Consider the following 21,075-nt stretch of genomic DNA (forward strand, 5'->3'; position numbering starts at 1 on the left):
GAAGGCCAATATAGTGGCCGATACCTTGAGTTGTAAGGCGGAGAGTTTGGGCAGCTTAGCATATTTACCGGTAGCAGAGAGGCCTTTAGCCTAGGATGTTCAGACCTTGGCCAACAAGTTTGTTAGACTGGATATTTCTGAGCCGAGCCGAGTTTTGGCTTGTGTGATTTCTCAGTCTTCTCTTTATAATCGTAGCAGGGAACGTCAGTATGATGACCCACATCTGCTTGTCTTTAAGGATATAGTTCAGCACGGTGATGCCAAGGATGTCACTATTGGAGATGACGATGTATTACGGATGCAGGGCAGGATATGTGTGCCTAATGTAGACGGTTTGTGTGAGTTTATTCTCCAGGAGGCTCACAGTTCGCGGTACTCTGTTCATCCGGGTACTGCAAAGATGTATCAGGACTTGAGACAATACTATTGGTGGAGGCGAATGAAGAAAGACATAGTGGGCTATGTAGCTCGGTGTCTAAATTGTCAACAGGTAAAATATGAGCATCAACAACCGGGTGGATTGCTTCAGAAGTTAGAGATTCCAAAATGGAAATGAGAGCGGATCACTATGGATTTCGTTGTTGGGCTCCCACGGACTCAGAGGAAGTTCGATGAAGTTTGGGTGATTGTGGATAGATTGACCAAGTCAGCGCATTTCATTCCTATGATTACTACTTACTCTTCAGAGCAGCTGGCATAAGTATATATTCACGATATTGTTACCTTCACGGTGTACCGGTATCTATTATCTCTGACCGGGGTATACAGTTTACCTCACGATTTTAGAGGGCTGTACAGCAAGAGTTGGGTACTCATGTGGAGTTGAGTACAACATTTCACCATCATACAGACGGATAGTCTGAACGCACTATTCAAATACTGTAGGATATGCTTCGTGCGTGTGTGTTTGATTTAGGAGGTGCTTGGGATCAGTTCTTACCACTTGCGGAGTTTGCTTACAACAACAGTTATCAGTCAAGCATTCAGATGGCTCTGTATGAGGCTTTGTATGGTAGGCGATGCCGATCTCCAGTGGGTTGGTTCGAACCGGGCGAGGCTAGGCTATTGGGTACAGACTTGGTTCAGGATGCCTTGGAAAAGGTTAAATTGATGACTTCATACAACCCAATCTAGAAAGAAGAGTTATGCAGATCGGAAGGCTCGTGATGTTGAATTCATGGTTGGTGAGCGGGTCTTGCTCCGGGTTTCACCTATGAATGGTGTGATGAGGTTCGGGAAGAAGGGAAAGTTGAGCCCTAGGTATATTGGGCCTTTTGAGATTCTTGAAAGAGTTGGAGAGGTGGCTTACAGACTTGCGCTACCACATAGTCTCTCTGCAGTTCATCCAGTATTCCATGTTTCTATGCTTCAGAAATATCACGTCAATCTGTCTCATGTGTTAGACTTCAGTTCGGTTCAGTTGTACAAGGATCTATCTTATGTTGAGGAACCAGTGTCTATTTTAGATAGGCAGGTTCGAAAGCTGAGGTCAAAGAACATTGCTTCCGTGAAGGTTCAGTGGAGGGGTCATCCGGTCAAGGAGGCGACTTGGGTGACCGAGCATGATATGCGCAGCTGTTATCCACATTTATTCACCAGCTCATGTACTTTTTCTAACCTCGTTCGAGGACGAACGTTTGTTTTAGAGGTGGAGAATGTGATGACCCAAAATGTCATCTTTAAAGTTAATAATTAATTCTATGTTCTAAGACCTCGAAAAGCACTATTTATCATTACTCGATTTGCGTGCGCAGTCCGTAAAAATTTTCGGAAAGTATTTATGTGAAAAAAAATGGATTAAAATGTGAATTAGAGCTTTAAAACTCAACTGAGTTGACTTTGGTTAACATTTTGAGCAAACAGACTCGGATCAGTATTTTGACAGTTTCAGTAGGTCCGTATCGTGATTCGGGACTTGGGCGTATGCCCGAAATTAAATTCTGAGACCACTAGCCCGAGATATGGAATTTTGATAAAAATGACGTCCAAATCCACTACTAAAAAGTAAATGGACACGGTCACATGCAATATAATTTACCCAACTATGATTCGGGGTCGAATCCCAAAGAGAACAATATGTAGGCGATTAGGAATGTAATAGAATTATCACTTATTATGCAATGCCAAACACTTAGAATGGTTGTTGAGAAAATATTATAGCTAAATGCGAAAATGTAAACTAACCTAAAAAGCAAGTAAAATGATGAATGGCTACAAGCATGGATGCATTGGGAATTACACTCAAGTAACGATCCAATATATTTTATAATTTTATAAATATGAGCGAGTTTATTATTTATTAGCCTCAGATAATAATTCTATATTATCTTCTCTCGAAAACTAACAAGACTTCCTAATTGAGTTATCCCTAAAACAATTAAGAGATTAAGCACACCCGAATATGGCTACAAGTAGTTCATTCCTATCCCTAAGTAGAATCTATAAAGTGAGGGTTAACGCCTCAAGTTCTTGTTAATTAATCTTTCCCAACCCCGAATTATTTTTTCCAAATTTAATCCGAAGTGAATGGGCGAGTCCTAGGGTTAGTTAATCCCTTTGAAAACATTTAAGAACAAGAATAATTAAAGAAACAATAGCTCGCTTCGTAATAAATAAAAATCGTTCAATACATAAGCACAACAAGGTATTTAATCCACACTTTAAATATGAATATTTCCATAAACAAGATTCAAGTATTGGAAATAAATACTACACACTTAGATATACAATACAAAGCAAGAAAATGAAGAAATGAACATAAAGGAGTAAGAAATTCTCAACCAAAAGCTTCAATTCTTCAAGACTCAAGTGTGTGTGCAAGAACCCTAGCTTCCAAAACTTGTTCTCTCCAGTATATGGACTGAAAATAAGCCAAAGATGTTCCAAGATATGATTAGTCGGGTATTAAATGGGTTTAGGGATACAAAATGTAAAATGACAGAATTGCCCAGAACTGAAGTGCGATCTTCGCATTTGCGAAGCAACGTTCGCATTTGCGATCATTGACTTTCCTGTTGACCTTCACAAAATCGACAAGGACTTTGCATTTGCGAAGTTTGACTGTCTGGTTTGACTTCGCATTTGCGAGGTCCTTTGTCGCATTTGCGAACTATGCTTGATTGGGCTTGCTTTGCATTTGCGATTAATTTCTCACAATTTCCAAGTCTGTTTCTTCGCATTTCCCACAAATATGTCGCAATTGCGACACCTGAGGCCATTTTCCAATTTTTTTTCTTTTTAACGTCATTTTTTGACTCGTTTTTACTTGGTTTCTTCATGATCACTTCTAAATCACAGAGAACCTATAAAATAGAAGTAAATGACATTAAACACATGATTTTATCACTCAAACATAGCAAAAATATAGGCTTAAAGAGAAGATAAGTTGGTAAAATACTAACTTATCAAACCCCCAAACTTAAACTATTTCTTGTCCTCAAGCAATGAAAGCGACAAAATCTCCTCCCAAGTATTTAACTCAATAGTGCATCCATATCATGCCAGGTCAAAAAGGTCTACTGTAAGCACAAACACATGACTTTGCATGGTACCAACAATTAACCCAAAGCATATGAATTACCAAACACTTCTCATAAACTTCGTTACACTTCAAGTGCTCAAACACTATGAAAAGCAAAGTAGAAATCAAGTCATGCCACTAAAGCTTCAAAATTTGCCTCTTTATCAAAATTAACTTCCTTTGTTCATTCCTTCCAATTGAAAATGGGATTAAATTCACCACTCGAATCTCATGTGCCCTCACATTTAAGAGAGAATCCCACACTCATAATTTTAAATTCAAAACATAAATAGGATATCAAATGGAAATAATTCACCCTCTCTCACAAAGATGTTCAAATGCACACAAGTAGTACCATAGGCTTGTCCTTCATGTAATTCTCCACTGATGTAGACAAACTCAGTTCAAGATCAATTAGGACTTAAAAGGTTGTAGTTTAGGCTTTTGGTTGAGGTAGGGTACAATTTTGGTTAGAGTGACTCAAAACATCCCTAAGCACTATAATTTTTCACAATCAAAGTACACTTCCTTCAAGAACGTTTCCACCCTCTCCACCATTTTTTTTTATTTCACCTAGTCTTCCACTTATTCACAATTCCTTATTTTTCCTTCAATTTTTTTTTAAATACTACTCTTTTTCTCCCCTTTTTATTTTTTATTTTTATATTACCTTCCACCTTTTAAACAACTTCACATCACAACTTTCCCATCTTCACCCCCAAACTTAGGCTTTTAGCCTATGTTTATACTTTTAAAGTACTTAGGGAGGTAGGGTGCCAAAGGGAACTGTAACGACCCGACTTGTTGTTTTAAGAATTTATACCTCGTTTAGTGACTTAAGGTCTCGAGAAGCTTTGCAATATGTATTATGACCCACGGGTGCGGTCGAGTTTGATTTACTAAAGATTCAGAATTAAATTAAAAGAACAATCCTTAATTTGAAGCTTAAATGGAAAGAGTTGACCGGAGAGTTGACTTCTGAACAAAAGACTTCGGAATAAAATTTTAACGATGTCAATAGCTCCGTATGGTGATTTTGGACTTAGGAGCGTGTCCGAAAAAGTATTTGGAGGTCCGTAGTGGAATTTAAGCTTGAAATGCTGAAAATTTAATTTTTGGAAAGTTTGACCGAGAGGTTGACTTTTTCATATCGAGGTAGGAATACGATTTTGGAAATTTAAATAGGTCCGTTATGTAATTTATGACTTGTGTGCAAAATTTAAAGTCATTCCGGATTGATTTGATGTGTTTCGGCACAAGTTATAGAATTTGAAAGTTCAAAGTTCATGGATTTTTGATTTGAAGTGCGATTCGTCATTTTGATGTTATTCGAAGCGATTTGAGGCCTCAAGAAAGTTTGTAATATGTTATGGGACTGGTTGGTATGATTGGTTGAGGTCCCGAGGGCCTCGGGTGTGTTTCGGGGTGGTTTTGGATCATTTGGAGCTGTTTTGGAACTGCTGATTCTGGTGTCTAGTTTCCTTCTTCGCGAACGCGAAAAAAGTCCCGCGTTCGCGAAGAAGAAATTTTAGGGGTGCTGGATTTGACCTTCGCAAATGCGAAGGAATGGACGCAAATGCGAGGCAAGGTCTGGTCAAGCTTACGCAAACGCGATGCAGTGGTCGCGAAGGGGAGCCGAGACCTTGAGCCATTAACCCTTTGCGAACGCGAAGCATGGACTGCGAACGCGAAGAAGGAGGGAAGTTGGCTACCGCGAATGCGAGAGCTCGAATGCAAACGCGATGTTGTGCATGGTCAGGCTTTAGCGAATGCGACACTGGTCATGCGAACGCGAAGAAGAAAAGCCTGGGCAGTGAGTTTAAGTTCGGAAAATGGGATCCATTTTTGACGGATTGGAGCTCGGGATGAGGCAATTTTTGGGAGATTTTCAGAGAAAAATAACGGGGTAAGTGTTCTTGACTCAATATTGGTTAAATTACCCGAATCCATGGTTGTTTTTAATATTGAATCGGTGAATTAAGTTGGAAAAATTGTGAAAACCCTCTTGATTCAATTTAAGATTTGGAGGTCGAGTTGTTATCGGAATTGAATGAAATTGGTATGGTTGAACTCGTATCGGAATGGGCATTAATATTTTGTAACTTTTGTCAGATTTCGAGATGTGGGCCCCACAGGCGATTTTTGGGTTAAATTCCGGATTTTTGTAGAAAATTTATATTTTCATATAGAATTTATTCCTACAATTTGTATTGATTGAATCTAATTAATTATGACTAGATTCGAGCCGATCGGAGTCGGAAAATCGAGGAAAGGGCTGATTGAGCGCAGTTTGAGGTAAGTATCTTGCCTAACCTTGTGTGGGGAATTTTCCCCTTAGGATTTGAGTCATCTATGCTGATTGTAGTCTGTATACATGAGGTGGCGAGTACGTGCTCAGACTTATTTGTGGAAAGTTGGCCTTTTAGGGTTCTTATGTTCTTATATTCACCGTATATGATGTTGTTCTTGATACGCTTAAATTCCTATTTGCTAGTTTCACCTTTACATGCTTTGATTAGAGATAATTGCTTTAGGATTCACTCTTACTGCCTATTTGACCCTTATTCGACGTAAACCAAAGATTTTACCTCTTCTATCGCCGTGCTATATTTTTCATAACTACTTATCTTTAATTGAAATCATTATTTTCTCATCCTATAATTGTTTAGTCTTAAATTGGAGTTATGATTATCTTTCGTTGCTTATCCTTACTTCAAATGTTAAATATTCCTCGTAATTTCTCAACCTCAAAAGGAGTTTAGATAACATATATCTTGGTTGACTTGCCATTATTTGGAACTATTTGACTCGTGTCGATTTTTTATCGTTGACTTGAATATTGTGGAATCGTTGCTATATTTTGTTTGTTTTCCCTTGTTAAGTTGTTCTCCTTGTGCCTAGCATTCTTTACAGTGGTTATTCCTTGTGAATGAGTTCTACCGTTCTTGTGATTTAAGTTCTTGAGTTGATTTGCTCGCCGTACCTTGCATCTTTGTTATTGTTGCTTTTGCACTTGTTGTAGTGATGTACGAGGTTTTTGTCATGTTATAGTTGTTATCTCTGTTGTTTGCACTGCATATTTAAATTGGGACTACGGACGTATTCCGGGAGATCCCCCTGTCTTGCATATTTACTTTGGGACTACAGACAAATTCCGGGAGATCCCCTAGCACTGCATATTTAGATTGGGACTATGGACGTATTCCGGGAGATCCCCATGTCTTGCATATTTACTTTGGGACTACGGACATATTTCGGGAGATCCCCCAGCACTGCATATTTAAATTGGGACTACGGATGTATTCCGGGAGATCCTCATGTCTTGCATATTTAAATTGGGACTACAGACGTATTCCGGGAGATCCCCCTGTCTTGCATATTTAATTCGGGGCTACGGAACGGTATCCCGGTAGATTCCCCTGTGGTTATATCTGTGTTCGGAGCTGCTAATCTTCCATGCTTAAGTGTCACAAGATGACTTATACTCGACAGATATTACTGGAAAAGTTTATATTTGAAATGTTTTTATCTTGAAATAACTATATTTGAAAGATATTTATTTGAAGAATATTTCAAAAAAAAAAATCTTATTGGAAATGATTATATTCTAAAGACCTCAATTTAAAAACTTACGGGTGAAAGTTTACACTCGAAGGATTTGACTAAATTATTGGGGTTTGTTGGATGAGTCTTGATGTGAAAACTTATGCAGTTGCTGAGTTACTACTTGCCTTTACTGTATTGTGATTTTCGAATTTGGGTTGTGCTTTCGTTCATTCTCCTGTGACTTATTCTGGTGTTCCGCTGTTACTTGCTGTCTTTCCTTCCTTATTGCAGTTTTTATGTCGTTAACCATATCGTGTAGATGTCATGTTCTGTCATCTCTATACTTATACTTGTTCAGTTTATTAGACCAGTGGGTGTCTTGACTAGTCCTCGTCACTATTTCACCGAGGTTAGTCTTGATACTTACTGGACACCGCTGTGGTTTGCTCATGCTACTCTTCTGCACATTTTTTTTTGCAGATCCAGGTATCGATCGTTAGTAGTTGTGCGGATCCTTGCTGAGGAGATTCAAGGTAAACCTGCCGCTGCGTTCGCAGGCTTCAGAGTCACCTTCCTATTTTGTATTTACATTGTTTTTACTTACTTCTGAACAGTTGTATTTAGAAGTGATAGCAAACTCTGTAGAGCTTATGACTTGTACTACCAATATTTGAGAATTGTAAGAGATTTCTATTTAACTTGTTAGATGTTATTTCAATTAATGTTAGGCTTACCTAGTCCCTAAGACTAGGTGCCATCACGATACCAAGCGGAGGGAAAATTGGGTCGTGACAGGAACAAAGAACGAAGGGTTAAAGCTTGTAACATGGTTTCCAAAGAGAAAGGTTAAAGGATCAAAATGGATTGACTAGGAAAAATATGTAAGGGTAGGAACTTTAAAGCACAATAGCGGTCCAAGGAAGGCCTAATATTATTTTTCAAACCAAGTTAGTCTAGGATTTCTCCTTGAAGCATATTTCGGGCAAGTTCTAGACTACAAATGATGCAAAAGAACTCACAATAAATCTCACCACACGTGGCACATGAACACTCAAGTGGAATACAAATCCAAAATCCAATTGAAACCAATGACTCAAAGAAGTCACATATAGCATAAGAATCTATTTAGTGAATCAAAGAGCCAAAAATTGAGTGTAAAAGTCATGACAATGATATTTACTTCAATCATTTTTTTCTTTTCAAAGATAAAAAAAAATTCATATGCCGAGGTTTAAATCATGTTGGTACCAAGCAAGCCACAAATTTTCCAATGGGCACAAACCCCAACGCAAACCACTTATTCTTCCTAAATTAACAAAAACTATATATAAACTACAAGACTAATTCCCTTAAGAAAGTCGCCAAGCTATCCATCATCGAGAAGAGTCGAAACAAAATTTTACCAAAAGTTACCCGGTTCAAAAAGAAATTTGGCATCCTCAGAAAAAGAACCGTGATGAAAAGAAAACCAAGGATATCGCCACCAAAATAAAACATACTATGTAAAACAAATCAAGAAGCTAATAAACATACTAATATAACACATCACATGAAAATAAAATAACATCACATGTAAACAAAATACCAATATACCATATCCACAGTTATACAAGAAGCCACCCCCAACTCGAAATGTTGCAATGTCCCCAATGCAACTAAACAAAATAGAGTAAAATGGTGAAAGGTGCTCCCTGAATACTGCATCAAGTGCTCTTCTCACTGTCGGACTCTGTCGCATCTTCTTCTCCTTCTTCCTCGGACCAATGAACTGGAGCATCATCATCCTCTTCCGTCTCGGTCGATGGTAGTGGCTCTTGAGGCTTTAGAACTTTCAATAACCCCTTCACACCCTTCCACATGCGGGTGAAGAACTTATCTCTCTGCTTCTCCCTTTTCTTCATCCCGGTGTGTGCATTTGCCAGTTTGGCATGAGAAGTGCTCAAACTACCGTGCGTCGTGGCCAAATCAGTATATGCCTTCTCCAACTTCTTCAGGTGATCCCCCTGCTTCTTCTGATCCTCAAGGTACTTTTAAAAATCTTTCTTTGAAATGTATGCAGAGGGTCCCTCAGATGTTTCCCCAGGTCCCTATGGAAGGCTAGCTACTAGCTCGCGAATCTGCCGCATTTTCTCGAAAAGCATAGCAAATGGCCCTCCTGTAGAAGATGAAGGTTGTCTACCCTGGTCGGTCTGAGAAGACAATCCCAACTTCCTCTTTTTTCTCTTGACGGTGCCGCCCTCTCCTCTTTTCTTTATTGGGTTGATAGGCTTTCCCGGCTCTATCCAGTTGTCCTCCGGGTCCTCCTCAACCCCAGTAAGTTGGCACAACTCAGTGATAAGAGATGGGAATATCAATGATGGATCATTCAGATACCGATACTCCCTCAGTTCATTGATGAAAATCTCACCAACATTGATCTGAATACCATTAAGAATGCATGCTACCATCTGGGCTCTCATTATAGGTACATTCCATATATTCGACACATGAGAGATGCGATTGATGATGGCCAGCCATATCTTAGCTTCAGCAGTGAATTCCTTGGATGTGATTCCTCTCTTTTCCACTACCCAAGGAACATCCACCCCCTGGCATAATTTGGAGACCAACCAATCCCAGGAACACAATCTTTTGCACGGAATGGGTCCATATCATGGTCATGGAGGTGATAGACTTGGTTCACAGCTTCTGCTCCGAAATGGTAGAAATGTACCATTTTGCCGCGAATCCTCATTTTTGGCTTTTTCAACCTGATGGCAGGGAGATTTGCATAGAACTCCCTCACCCATTGCTCATTGGCACTGCAAGGTTGAGGGGCGAAATAGGTCCAGCCCATGTCTACAAGTCTTCGGTGGAACTCAGGAAGACGTTCCGGGACCTTATCCAACAATATTCCACTTTTCGGGAGCAAATTCTTCGAGATTAACTCGGTATAATACCATTCCTGACATTCAAGTGACAAGAATAGGTGCTGGTCATAATTATCCTCAACCTCCAAAGGACTTTTGATGCGCGGATTCATTGGAGTTAGTGCTCAATTTCAGCTTATGTACCTGTAAATAAAGCATTGAAGTGAAAACGTGGTATGGCTATGAAATATATTGCAAAATGATTCAAAAATGCCAAAGAAATGATTGGACAGTCGAAACCATCCTTAGAAAAAAAATTAGATTTTCAAAACTGGAGGTGTCTGCTCTCTGATATCGCATTTGCGATATTTTCTTCGCAATTGCGAAGGCATCAGATTTTCTAAGGACTCGCAAATGCAAAAATCTCTTCGCAATTGCGAAGCTAGTGAAGGCTGCCAGTATTCGCAATTGCGACCACCTCTTCGCAAATGCGAAGAGGCCATCGCAATTGCACCCCATCGTCTCCAGCTTTAGAGCAGTCCTTAGACTTGAAAAAAATTATTTTTTTTTTATGAAAACACTTTTAAACACCCCAATCAGTTTTTATTTTAGGCATTCAAATAGGCAATAAACATCACACACAACCACGGATTGTAAAAAATTTAAACGATTCGGCCAAGAATCTCATTCAGGCCTTTCATCGAACACATAGGAAGCACACAAACCACTCATATTTTAACAAAACCATGGGTACTTAAACTTTCCCAATTTTCTAAAAAAAGGTCTAGGCTCACACTCTCAACCAACCTCACCCAGAAATCAATACATGATTGAGCAATTTATTATATAATATATATATATATATATATATATATATATATATATATATATATTTATTTATTTATTTATTTTTATTTATTTATTTATTTTTATTTTTATTTTTGAATAATTTCTGATAGAGGAAGGACCCATTTGAAACCTAGGTTTTGATAAACAAATGAAGGAAGAAGAAGAAGGTGCAATGATAAAGCGTTCATACCTGGATGCTTGCACTTAGGAGTAAAAATGAGGGAGTTTTGAAGTTGGGAGAGAGAGATACCAGTTGTTCAGTTTCTTTTTGCCTCAAAGGATTTTGTAATTTTTGTTAAACTGAACAACGAGACCCAGTTAAGTCCTTCAGAGGTCGCATTTGCGACCCCACTTTCGCGTTTACGAACTTCCAACTTTCAGCAGTAGTCGCAGACAGTTTTCTCGCTTTTGCGAAGTGGGCCTGATTCGCAAATGCGAAGAGAAGTTCGCAAATGTGAATGCTGGTGCTTCTGCAATTTTCAGCTACAGGTTTTGTTGCTCTCCGTCACCCCGACCTACTCAAATCAACTCCAAAAATTCTAAAACTTGGCAGATTAGTTCAAAATAATATACTAAGCTATTTTAAAAAAAGAAATTTTCAAAAACGACTAAAAAATTTTAAAACAATGGGTTGCCTCCCACCAAGTGCCGCATTTAACGTCGTGGCCCGACGCGGATCAACTTTACTACTTTTCTCGCCACTTGGACGATATAAACTGGGTACCTAGCTTGGAATCAAGCTTGTGAGAATGAGCGGTGGGGGGGTGGTAAATAGATGATCAAGCCAAGCATTAATTTCATCATTTTGCACTTCTTGGCTTTCATGTGAGGAATGTTATTTTGCCTTCTTGTTCCCTCAAATTGTAAGATATATGGACTTTGCCTTTCCTCCTCGCAATCTCTCATTGACTCGTGTAGTTCAATTTCCATATCACCGCACAAGTCCAATGTTAAAAAGTGATTGAAATGTGACATCAAACCTCCAAATTGCAATTCTTCCCGAATTTTGACATCCTCCTTTTTCCCCGGACTAGAGTCAATCTCAACCATATTTTCAATTACACTGGTTGACTCTAATTTCATATTTTTCTTGGCATCATTAACACTCATGGAGTCGGTTGGCAGAAGTTCAATACTTGATTCCTCAAAATAAAGCTCACTTTCTTCCTCAATGTCAGACTCTTCTTGATCTCTTTCCACACTCTCAAGTTGGTGGGCATAGTGAGCCTCAACCAATATTTTCATTTGATTTTCCAAGGTGCGGATGTGCTCGTCATTTTGATTCAAGCTTTGTTTCAAGTCCTCGAGTGCCAAGCTTTGCTTCTCTTCATTTTCAAGAATGGCCTCCAACATGAGCATCATTTTCTCATTTTGAGCATTTGAGCGTTCTTCTTGGTTTTGATCAAGTGCCAAGGAAGGATTTTCAGCTTCCACATCTAAGGAAGGTTCTTGTCTATCATTCACTTCCGAGCCTTTTTGGACCTCTAAAGCTTCAAGCATTTCTCCCATTTGTAAGTTTAACCTTTCAAGCACCAAATTATTTTGGAAACTATTTTTCAAAAGCTCCTCCAAGGTATTTTGCTCTTTGTTTCCTCCTTCAAGTAGGCATTCTAACATGAGCTTAAATTCTTCATTTTTGACCATGCTCAATTTCTTCCACTTCCATATCCTTATAATTTTCATCACAAAAAGAAGAACTATCATAGCGGGGGCTTGGGGAAGGGAAGGACAAATAAGCACAATCATCCCAATGACCATTTTAACGACCACACTTATCACAAATACTCCACTTGTGGGTTTGAGATTGTACGCACAATCTACCCCCGGGAGAATTTAAACAATTTTGCCACGAGTGTGGTCCTCCACAATAGGGACAAGGGCCATCAAAGTATGAACAACTACCATTCGACCAATTTTCATTATATGATGCCATTTGTTTTTTCAAAACTAAGAAAATAAACAAGAAATAAACAAGAAAAAAATATAGACCAAGGTAGGAAAGATAATTACACAAATATTCACAAGTTTGGATCAATGCACTTACGCTTATTTTTCAAACAACCTAAATTACGCCAAATTGTTCCCCGGCAACGGCGCCAATTTTGATGACGTCCAAATCCACTACTAAAAAGTAAATGGACACGGTCGCATGCAATATAATTTACCCAACTATGAGTCGGGATCGAATCCCACAGAGAACAATATGTAGGCGATTAGGAATGTAAGAGAATTATCACTTATTATGCAATGCCAAACACTTAGAATGGTTGTTGAGAAAATATTATAGCTAAATACGAAAATGTAAACTAACCTAGAAAGCAAGTAAAATGATCAATGGCTACAAACATGGATGCATTGGGAATTACACTCAAGTAACGATCCAATATATTTCATAATTTTATAAATATGAGCGAGTTTATTATTTATTAGCCTCGGATAGTAATTCTATATTAGCTTCTCTCGAAAACGAACAAGACTTCCTAATTGAGTTATGGTTTGGTATAGAGTAAAAAAAACCCGAACCAAACCGACATATATATATATATATATAAAAAATTTATATATACTTTTACGATTTTATATAGAATTTTATTTAACAAATGTCTAGAAATATTTGGGATTCTCTTACTGGATATAATATTTAATAAAATATGAAGTGCTCCATATTTATTAACCTTAAATAATGAGTTGTGATCACTTTCTTATCAAATGTTAATGAAATGTGTCAACCTCTTTGTTCTTCCATATTCATATGTTAAGATCTATTAAATTCTTGTATCTTTTTCGAATTTGAAGTGGTTATTATTATTTAGGTATCATATTGATTTTTATGTTTTATTATTTATTCGGTTAACCTTGAAAGTGTATATATATCAACAAAAAATTATTGTCAGACAATTAAAAAATTAACTATCACGTGTTACTGAGTAAATTCGCCCATAAGAATATTTAATAGATATTATGTATGTCAATTTTTTAAATTTTTACTAAACATATATTTACTTATCAAAAATTTAATAAAGTAAGATTGAAATAATATTTAAGGAACAAAAAACTCGAAAAAAATGCCAAAACCGAACCAATCAAAATCGATATAATTGGTTTGGTTCGGTTTTGACCCGGTCCATGTACACCCCTAACAACAAGACATAAAACATGAAAAACAAAGGAATAAACAAAGACAGAATCTGTTGTGTTGGTGAAGACCCTCACAGTCCCAAAAATACACTTGTATAGGATTTCTATTACGCTATAGAGGTCCAAATTATGCAATTTTAAACAATGCGTATCAGCATATGCTTCTTGATATGCAAAATTTAGCAAGAATTGATGTGCTGGGATTGTTTGTTTTTCTGCCTTGTTGTTTGAAAATGACTTACTTTTACACCAAAGTAAAATGACCCATAGGACCAACTGTTATGGGAGATAAATGCAAGTCTGTATCAGAATTTATTTCCAATTTTTGTGCAGTCCCAATCCAAAATATAAATGCATACTACTCTCTTCTTGGATTTCCCAAGGACTACTATAAAGGTTACCTAAATCTACTTGTATTTTCGACTTTGACCCAAAGAACAGTACTAGTTGTTAAAAAAAAAAAAAAAAACACTCATGAATTTTGATTTATTTTAGGAAATTTAGTGTCATTATTCATATATAAAGACAAAAGTTAATGAATGAGTATGTTCCCCTGAATTAATAACTTACTGAATTGTGCAGGTTAAGTTCTACTAACTTGTAAGAACAAATTTTGGCTCTTACTGACGTTCCAATTCAAATTTGATCTGTCCCATTTCATATTATGGAACTGTGAAGTTGGTGATTTGAATAAGGTGGATATGAATAATACAACAACTAGAATCAAAAGTATTAAATCGTCTGAACTTCTACTTTAAGAATTTAAACTTAGAGAGAAGGAATGTCTCAAATCATTATTTGATTAAAATACAAGGGAATACATGGGTATTTATAAGAAATTTATGAAATAAAAGGAAACAAAATATGCTACATTTAAGGTAAATCCAAAATTAATGCTACGCAATATTCACAGTTAATGTAGAATATCACTAAATATACCGAATCTTAACACCTCTTATACACTGATTTTTCCCCTTATTCTAATCCCTCTTGGCCGGTGACAAGTTAGGCAAGTGTTGTGGCCACGTCTTTATGAGTACACCCTCCCTCCGATCAACTTTAATTGATTTTTTTGGCTCTTTTTTGTGGTTCATAATATTTTGTTTTTTCATATATCAATAAGGAGTTAACTTTTTTTTATCTAAAGTTGTCTTTGGAGTAAAGAGCGTATGAGTATTTATTATATTTTCAATGAACAAATTAAGGTTAATATGATCACTTTCATTGTTAATTAATGCTAAAAGGTGAATTCCTTAATACGTATGAAAACAATCAAAAAATCAATTAAAGTGGACCGGAACATTTCACTAGAAAGTAGCAGGTAAAATCACCACATGTACCTCATTGCAAAAGAATAAATTTACACTTGTTAGAAACAGAATGCTTCTCTAATCAGAAATTTAAAATAAAAAAGCAAAAAAAAAAAAAGGAGGAGAAAAAAGACAACCCCACAAAAAGGAATGAGTGAATGAACTCTCAATATTCAGAACTTCAATTGAATTACATGAAAGAATGGCTCAATCAACTTGTATTTTTTATGATTTACAGATTACCACAAAACAAGGAAGCAAAGCTTTAGAATTGAGCAAATAGAGTTCTTCAATATTTGAGTAGAGTCCTACTTTTCCAGCCAATGAATCAAACCCTGATTGACCAATCAATTCTTGAACATTTTCCAAAGGTCTATGCACCCTACCAGCAATCACTCTGCATACTATTAGAGCCTTTCTCAAAGATAAACTATCATCATTTTCCTCAATAGCTTCTAATGCTCTTCCACTTGTAGAAGCTGTAAAAACTCCAACCCCACCATTAATTTCCTTCTTGATAGAGAATCCATGCCTTAAAATCCTGCAAACTTTGCATTTTTCTGATGTACATAAACTAGAAGCACCATTCATGCCAAGAGAACATTCAAGAGTTGTGCCATAGAATCTTAATAGTTCATTTCCATCGGCTAGGCAACGAGGATGTTTCTTGGCAAGTTTGCTGGCTTTGATCTTTACTAATTCGCGATACTCCTCGAATTGAGCTAGCACTTTTTGCATATTGTGAACCTTCAAGATCCTCTCTATCCCATTTGAATTGTTTTCAGGCTTTGAACAGCTTGTTCTGCATATTATCTCAACAATTTTCCTTGAGGAATCCCCTTCAATAAGTTCTGTTACTGCAAAACAGACAAGAATAAGCTTTAAGGCAACAAATTCACAAAAAATTAATATGTACTGAAATCATTCAAGAGAAGTACTCTATTAGAAAGAATGTTCTTTAATTGCTGCACTGAAAACAGAAATTTGAACCAACTTCAAGAAAATGGATTAGATAAAATTACTCATTAATTTACTCATCAAAGGCAATTGGTAAACATTAGCAATACCACCAAAGGCAGTGGTATAGTTGAGAAATTGGATCTCTCCATCATTAATCAGATGTCTTCTTGGTTGGAAGTATTATCCATCTAACGAATTCAGATACCAGATAGTTGGACCGGTAAAAAGGTAAACATTAACAATAAGCAAGATAGATGTGAATACCAGCATGTTTAGAGAGATGATGTGCTTCAACAGCTTCAAATTTAGCAAATTGTTCACCACATTTATGACAATTCAGAGCTGAAAAGCCATGGGAATCTGCACCAGAAGAAGCCTTAGGCCTAGAAACAATACCACCAAATCCAGACCCTGCTTTTCTTGATAAATTTCCAGGTGACCCTTTTCTTATAGGGCTACCAAAGCCTCTATATTTTCTTGAAGATCCAATATGGTGTCCTCCTGGACCAGGGGTCCCTGGTTTTAAAGTACCCATAAAAGCAGAAATACTCTCAACACTATTTCCACTACTCCCATTACCATCTTGGAAATTACAACTAGTAATCTTGAGTTCACATGTTGAATTGCTTAACACAACTTCATGTGTAATTGGATTCAAAAGTTCACTGCTTCCAATAGATCTTGGACTTTGTAATGGTGGCTTCTCCATATGCCTTTTACTTCCATGTATAACATCTTTCAGATTTGCAATTGACCTTGAACAACCTGATCTACTTACCGTCTTTTTCGTCGATATTTTGCTTAAAGTTTTGCCATCAGTTCTTGGATCATGAACATCTCTTAGCTCTGATTTGCATTGCAATGATCTCTTTAAAGCAAACCAAACTGCTGGCATTTTTTTTCCTCCTCCTGTCTTCTTCTTTGACCTTCAAACTAAAGAAATCTTGAAAATATACATTGATCCAAAGTTTGGAGTATAAACTATTGGTATTGGGAAGGAAAAAAATTTGTTAAGAAAGGAAATCTTCCCTCCATATATTTTTTCCAGTTTGAATAGGAAAGTCACCATTTCTGTATTTTTGTGTCCTATAATGTACTAACCATAATAAATACTGTAGTATACTAAGGTTTAAATTTATGGGAACTTCTTTAGATACATTATTCAGACTTCCTTGCAATGAAACCAACACAACACGTTTAATATTCTAACATTCATTAGATAAATCAGTATCGAAGTTATGGTCTTTAATTGCGGGTTAATTAATGATAGCGATATTATTCAATGGGAAAGAAGAACTCTGCCGTAGAATCATCCCACAACGTGACACTAATGTACAAACTAATTGGGAAAAGACAATTACACCCTCGTCCCATTTCATTTGATTGAATACAGAACTTAAAATATTAATTTGATTTGTATATCTTATAAATAGTAGAATTAATCGTGTCAAAATTTAAACTTGTTAATTTAAAGAAATTCGAAGTCTAGTAATTTGTAAAATTTATAAAAATAATAAGTACATTAATCATGTAAATATGAGGGCATTCCGAACTAGAATAGTGTCGTATTAATTGAGATCAATGCAGTAGGATTAGAATTGAGAATAAACACGTAGATAATGTGGAATAAATGCATGGTCCTTGGTACAGAAATTCAATTAAATACAGTGAGTTGTTAGTTATTGACAATCTAGAGTTAGGAGGCATGTGACGTCTGTGTGTGGACATGGAATATTTAATATGGAAATTCATATTAATTGTTGAAAATATTTGAAGGACAAACCAAAAGAATACAAAGACATGACAACAGAAGGTAACAAAGTACTTCATACGACATAACTTTTTGAAAAACAAAACTGCATAACACATGTAAATGCATCCATCAATTAGAACTTTTATTGAATGTTTGTTGTTTTAAAGATGAAACGAAACAAAAAAAATCGATATAGAGAGGCTACACTTGAGAAAATTTAAATAATGAAACGTACCAAGTGAAATCATAAAAAACAATTTAATTACGAGGACTACGACAGTACCCAAACTCACCAGTGCTGAATGTTGAGTTTGTATACCTGCACTCTCTCAAAAAGCCAGAACTATATTAATGTTACTAACAACATTAAACAAATGTTTATACTACATTCGCATGCATAATTTGACACAATGGAATAACGAGTCCTATTTTATGCACCCATTAACTTGAAATTTTGAACATATTTATGACTAAAAAGAGATACTGGAAAATCATCCTATGAACTAAACTTCATTAGCGACCAAATCGGCTAAATTACGTCTACATTGTCATAATATGAAAGTCACTTAATCAAATACTTATGTGAAGGAGTGGATTCGATCATATTGGGTACGTGTACGTCGAATTGCTGAGCCATAAATTATAATAAGAGGATTCTAAAAAATGTAAAAAAGTCACATGATTCGAACCCTAAAGCAATTTTTAAATCAAATTTCTTATTACGATAGAAACTTCCTTTATATTAAGAAAATTCAACAATTATATATACAAAATTTATTTCTGTCCTACTTGCACAATATAATTTTAAGTCTACGGGGATTCAATTGAACCCCTTTGTTACCTTTAGCTCCCTACACCTATTGTCTTCGGTTTGACACACACCAATAGGCATACACGCACAGATATACAGGTATACCTTTTCTTAACAGTAACAACAATACTAATGGATATGATCCAACATCAAAAAAATTGGTTTTGTACCTCTTAGATGAAAGTCTCATGCACGGTTTTGAATGAGAGAAAGAAGTGAGGAATCCTCTTTTCGACTCTGACTCTCCCACTCCAGTCGTTGGATGCAGAGGCGGATTTAAGATTTAAATTTTATAGGTTCCTACCGTAATCTTAAATTAATATACAATAATTGGGTTCTAAATTAGATATTTATAAACATTTAGTAAATTTCTTAATAAAAATACGGCGTCTATGCAAAAATTACTGAGTTCCGAGAACCCAGCAGAAACAACACTCTAGATCCGCCACCGCTTGATGTGCCTACCTCTAAAGAGGTAACTTACAGGAAGAAGAAAGATTAGGACATAGTGCTAATTTTGCAGGTTGGAGGGACCGATTTCTATCTTTGTGCATGTAAATCAATAAATACTGGAAAGCACTTGCTTCTCCAAAATCCCATTTGATCTAGAAATTGACCACTGATAAATTAAGGGGCCCCATTTATATTCAATTTCTATCTACCATTTGAGATGAAGTCCGACGCATTCAATTCCTCCCAACATCCTTTATTTAATGGTCTTTAAGATAAGAATAGAATCACAATATTTGTATATACTCTAATTCGGTAGGTATTTGTCAAACGCATAAAAAGAATTGCGCCTGGGCAGTTTAACCTACTTCTAGTTGTTTGGGGAGGGGTGTGTGTGGGGGGGGGGGGGAAACAAAAGTTACCCCTCTTGTCGATATGTCACCAGCAAGACAAGCAATTTTGCAAGAAATGTTACACGAAGTATCAATAAAATTCAATCACACTCTTCTATTTATTTGTCTTAGTTCTAGAATAAGGCAAAGACGATTTACCTGGTTCGCCTAGGCATGGTACGAGTAACTTGTCAAGAATTACTCGACGTCACATATTTTTCTTTTTAAAATTGGTGCAGTCACTACTCGTTGAAACTTAATTTATCAGCATGTCATCTCCATAAACCCCGTTGAGCAACTAAAGTAAAGAAGAAAGTCCAGAAATGATAGCACACAAAATATTGATATACTGGACACAGAAATCTCACATGGCCATTGACCACGATCTTGCATGTTGGTTAGAATTCTTCATCAATTCTTCCTAATTTTTGCTCCTTTCCTACACATACTACTGGTTTCTGTGTACCCGTAAAACGGTACAGTTGAATTTATACGTAGTTTATAGACAAATGAATTAATTTGATCCTAAGATAATAGATGAATTAGACAAAAATGTAATACTTAGCCTTGAAATTAAGATAAAATAGCATAAATAGCAATTTTGGGAACAAGGCTTCCGGGAACAATAGCAGCGATCTCAATAAACAAAAAGATAAAATTATATTAAGCTTTGAATAGAGTGTAGCGTGTGTTTGCCAGAAAATTTGTATCATTTTCAATGATAATAGAATCCACTATTTATAACTGCACCTAGGGAACAAGGTCCTAGGATCAAGCCACTCTTTAATGTCAGTTACGAGGGCCATTGAAGAATGTGTAACGACAGACAGTGAATGACATATTCCTTGTAACGGGCCGTATACTTAATGCTGTAGAATATTCCTCACTAAATGCTACCGGGTAGCAAACATTTATTTCATCTTTATGAGTATCGTTCTCTCAGGATCGTTGCCTTCGGATTCAACTATCTTCGTCTCCACATGTCACTTCCACATGCGTTCATTTAATATAAACATATTTTACCCTATACATATAGTCCCCATGTTTTTCGGTGGCATAACTCTGTGTCACCGAGAAGTTGGTAGAGATACCTTTCTTGGCGGGAAATTCTCTATAAAAAAAATTGACGGTTGATTAGACGCACGTCTCTCCGCATTTAATACCCAGAACACGCGTTATCCCACGATTCAGCATCTCTTTTGCCGGTTATTGAGGTAATTATGGCCATGATTATAGCCGCCTATTCCTTTACTTATACGCATCAAACTTCTTCATTAACACTTCATAATTATTCAAACTTTCTCAAACTCTCTTCATTCAACTCGTACTTTGTCTTCAACCTCTCTTTAACCTTCTTCTTAAGAGAAAAGCTTTTCCTTCTTTTCTAATAAATGGCTTCTTCTTCTAAGAACCCTAGTTTCTCAAAGAACAAAAGGTAAAACTGACGAGGCTGCTCCTCCTACGGTGAGAACCATCATCCCCAGAAGTCTTGTCACA

The 21,075-nt window shown here is 36.6% G+C and overlaps 1 protein-coding gene across 1 annotated transcript; it reads right to left on the reverse strand.

Moving 5' to 3' along the window:
• Positions 1–15,217: 15,217 nt before the first annotated feature.
• On the reverse strand, positions 15,218–17,447 carry LOC104086354 (uncharacterized). The gene is made up of 2 exons (XM_009590604.4): positions 16,437–17,447; positions 15,218–16,069 (listed from the first exon to the last, which is right to left on the reverse strand). Exons 1-2 carry the CDS (start codon positions 17,065–17,067, stop codon positions 15,438–15,440), a joined length of 1,263 nt encoding a protein of 420 aa, XP_009588899.1. The 5' UTR covers positions 17,068–17,447; the 3' UTR covers positions 15,218–15,437.
• Between the last annotated feature and the right edge of the window lie 3,628 nt (positions 17,448–21,075).

The sequence above is a fragment of the Nicotiana tomentosiformis genome, chromosome 2, assembly GCF_000390325.3.
Source record: "Nicotiana tomentosiformis chromosome 2, ASM39032v3, whole genome shotgun sequence".
NCBI lineage: Eukaryota > Viridiplantae > Streptophyta > Magnoliopsida > Solanales > Solanaceae > Nicotiana > Nicotiana tomentosiformis.

Coding starts and splice junctions, on each gene's coding strand:
- LOC104086354 (XM_009590604.4), bottom strand. CDS start 17,067: ATGCCAGCAGTTTGGTTTGCTTTAAAGAGATCATTGCAATGCAAATCA. Junction 16,070..16,436: donor TCATCTCTCTAAACATGCTG/GTATTCACATCT, acceptor TCTGTTTTGCAG/TAACAGAACTTATTGAAGGG.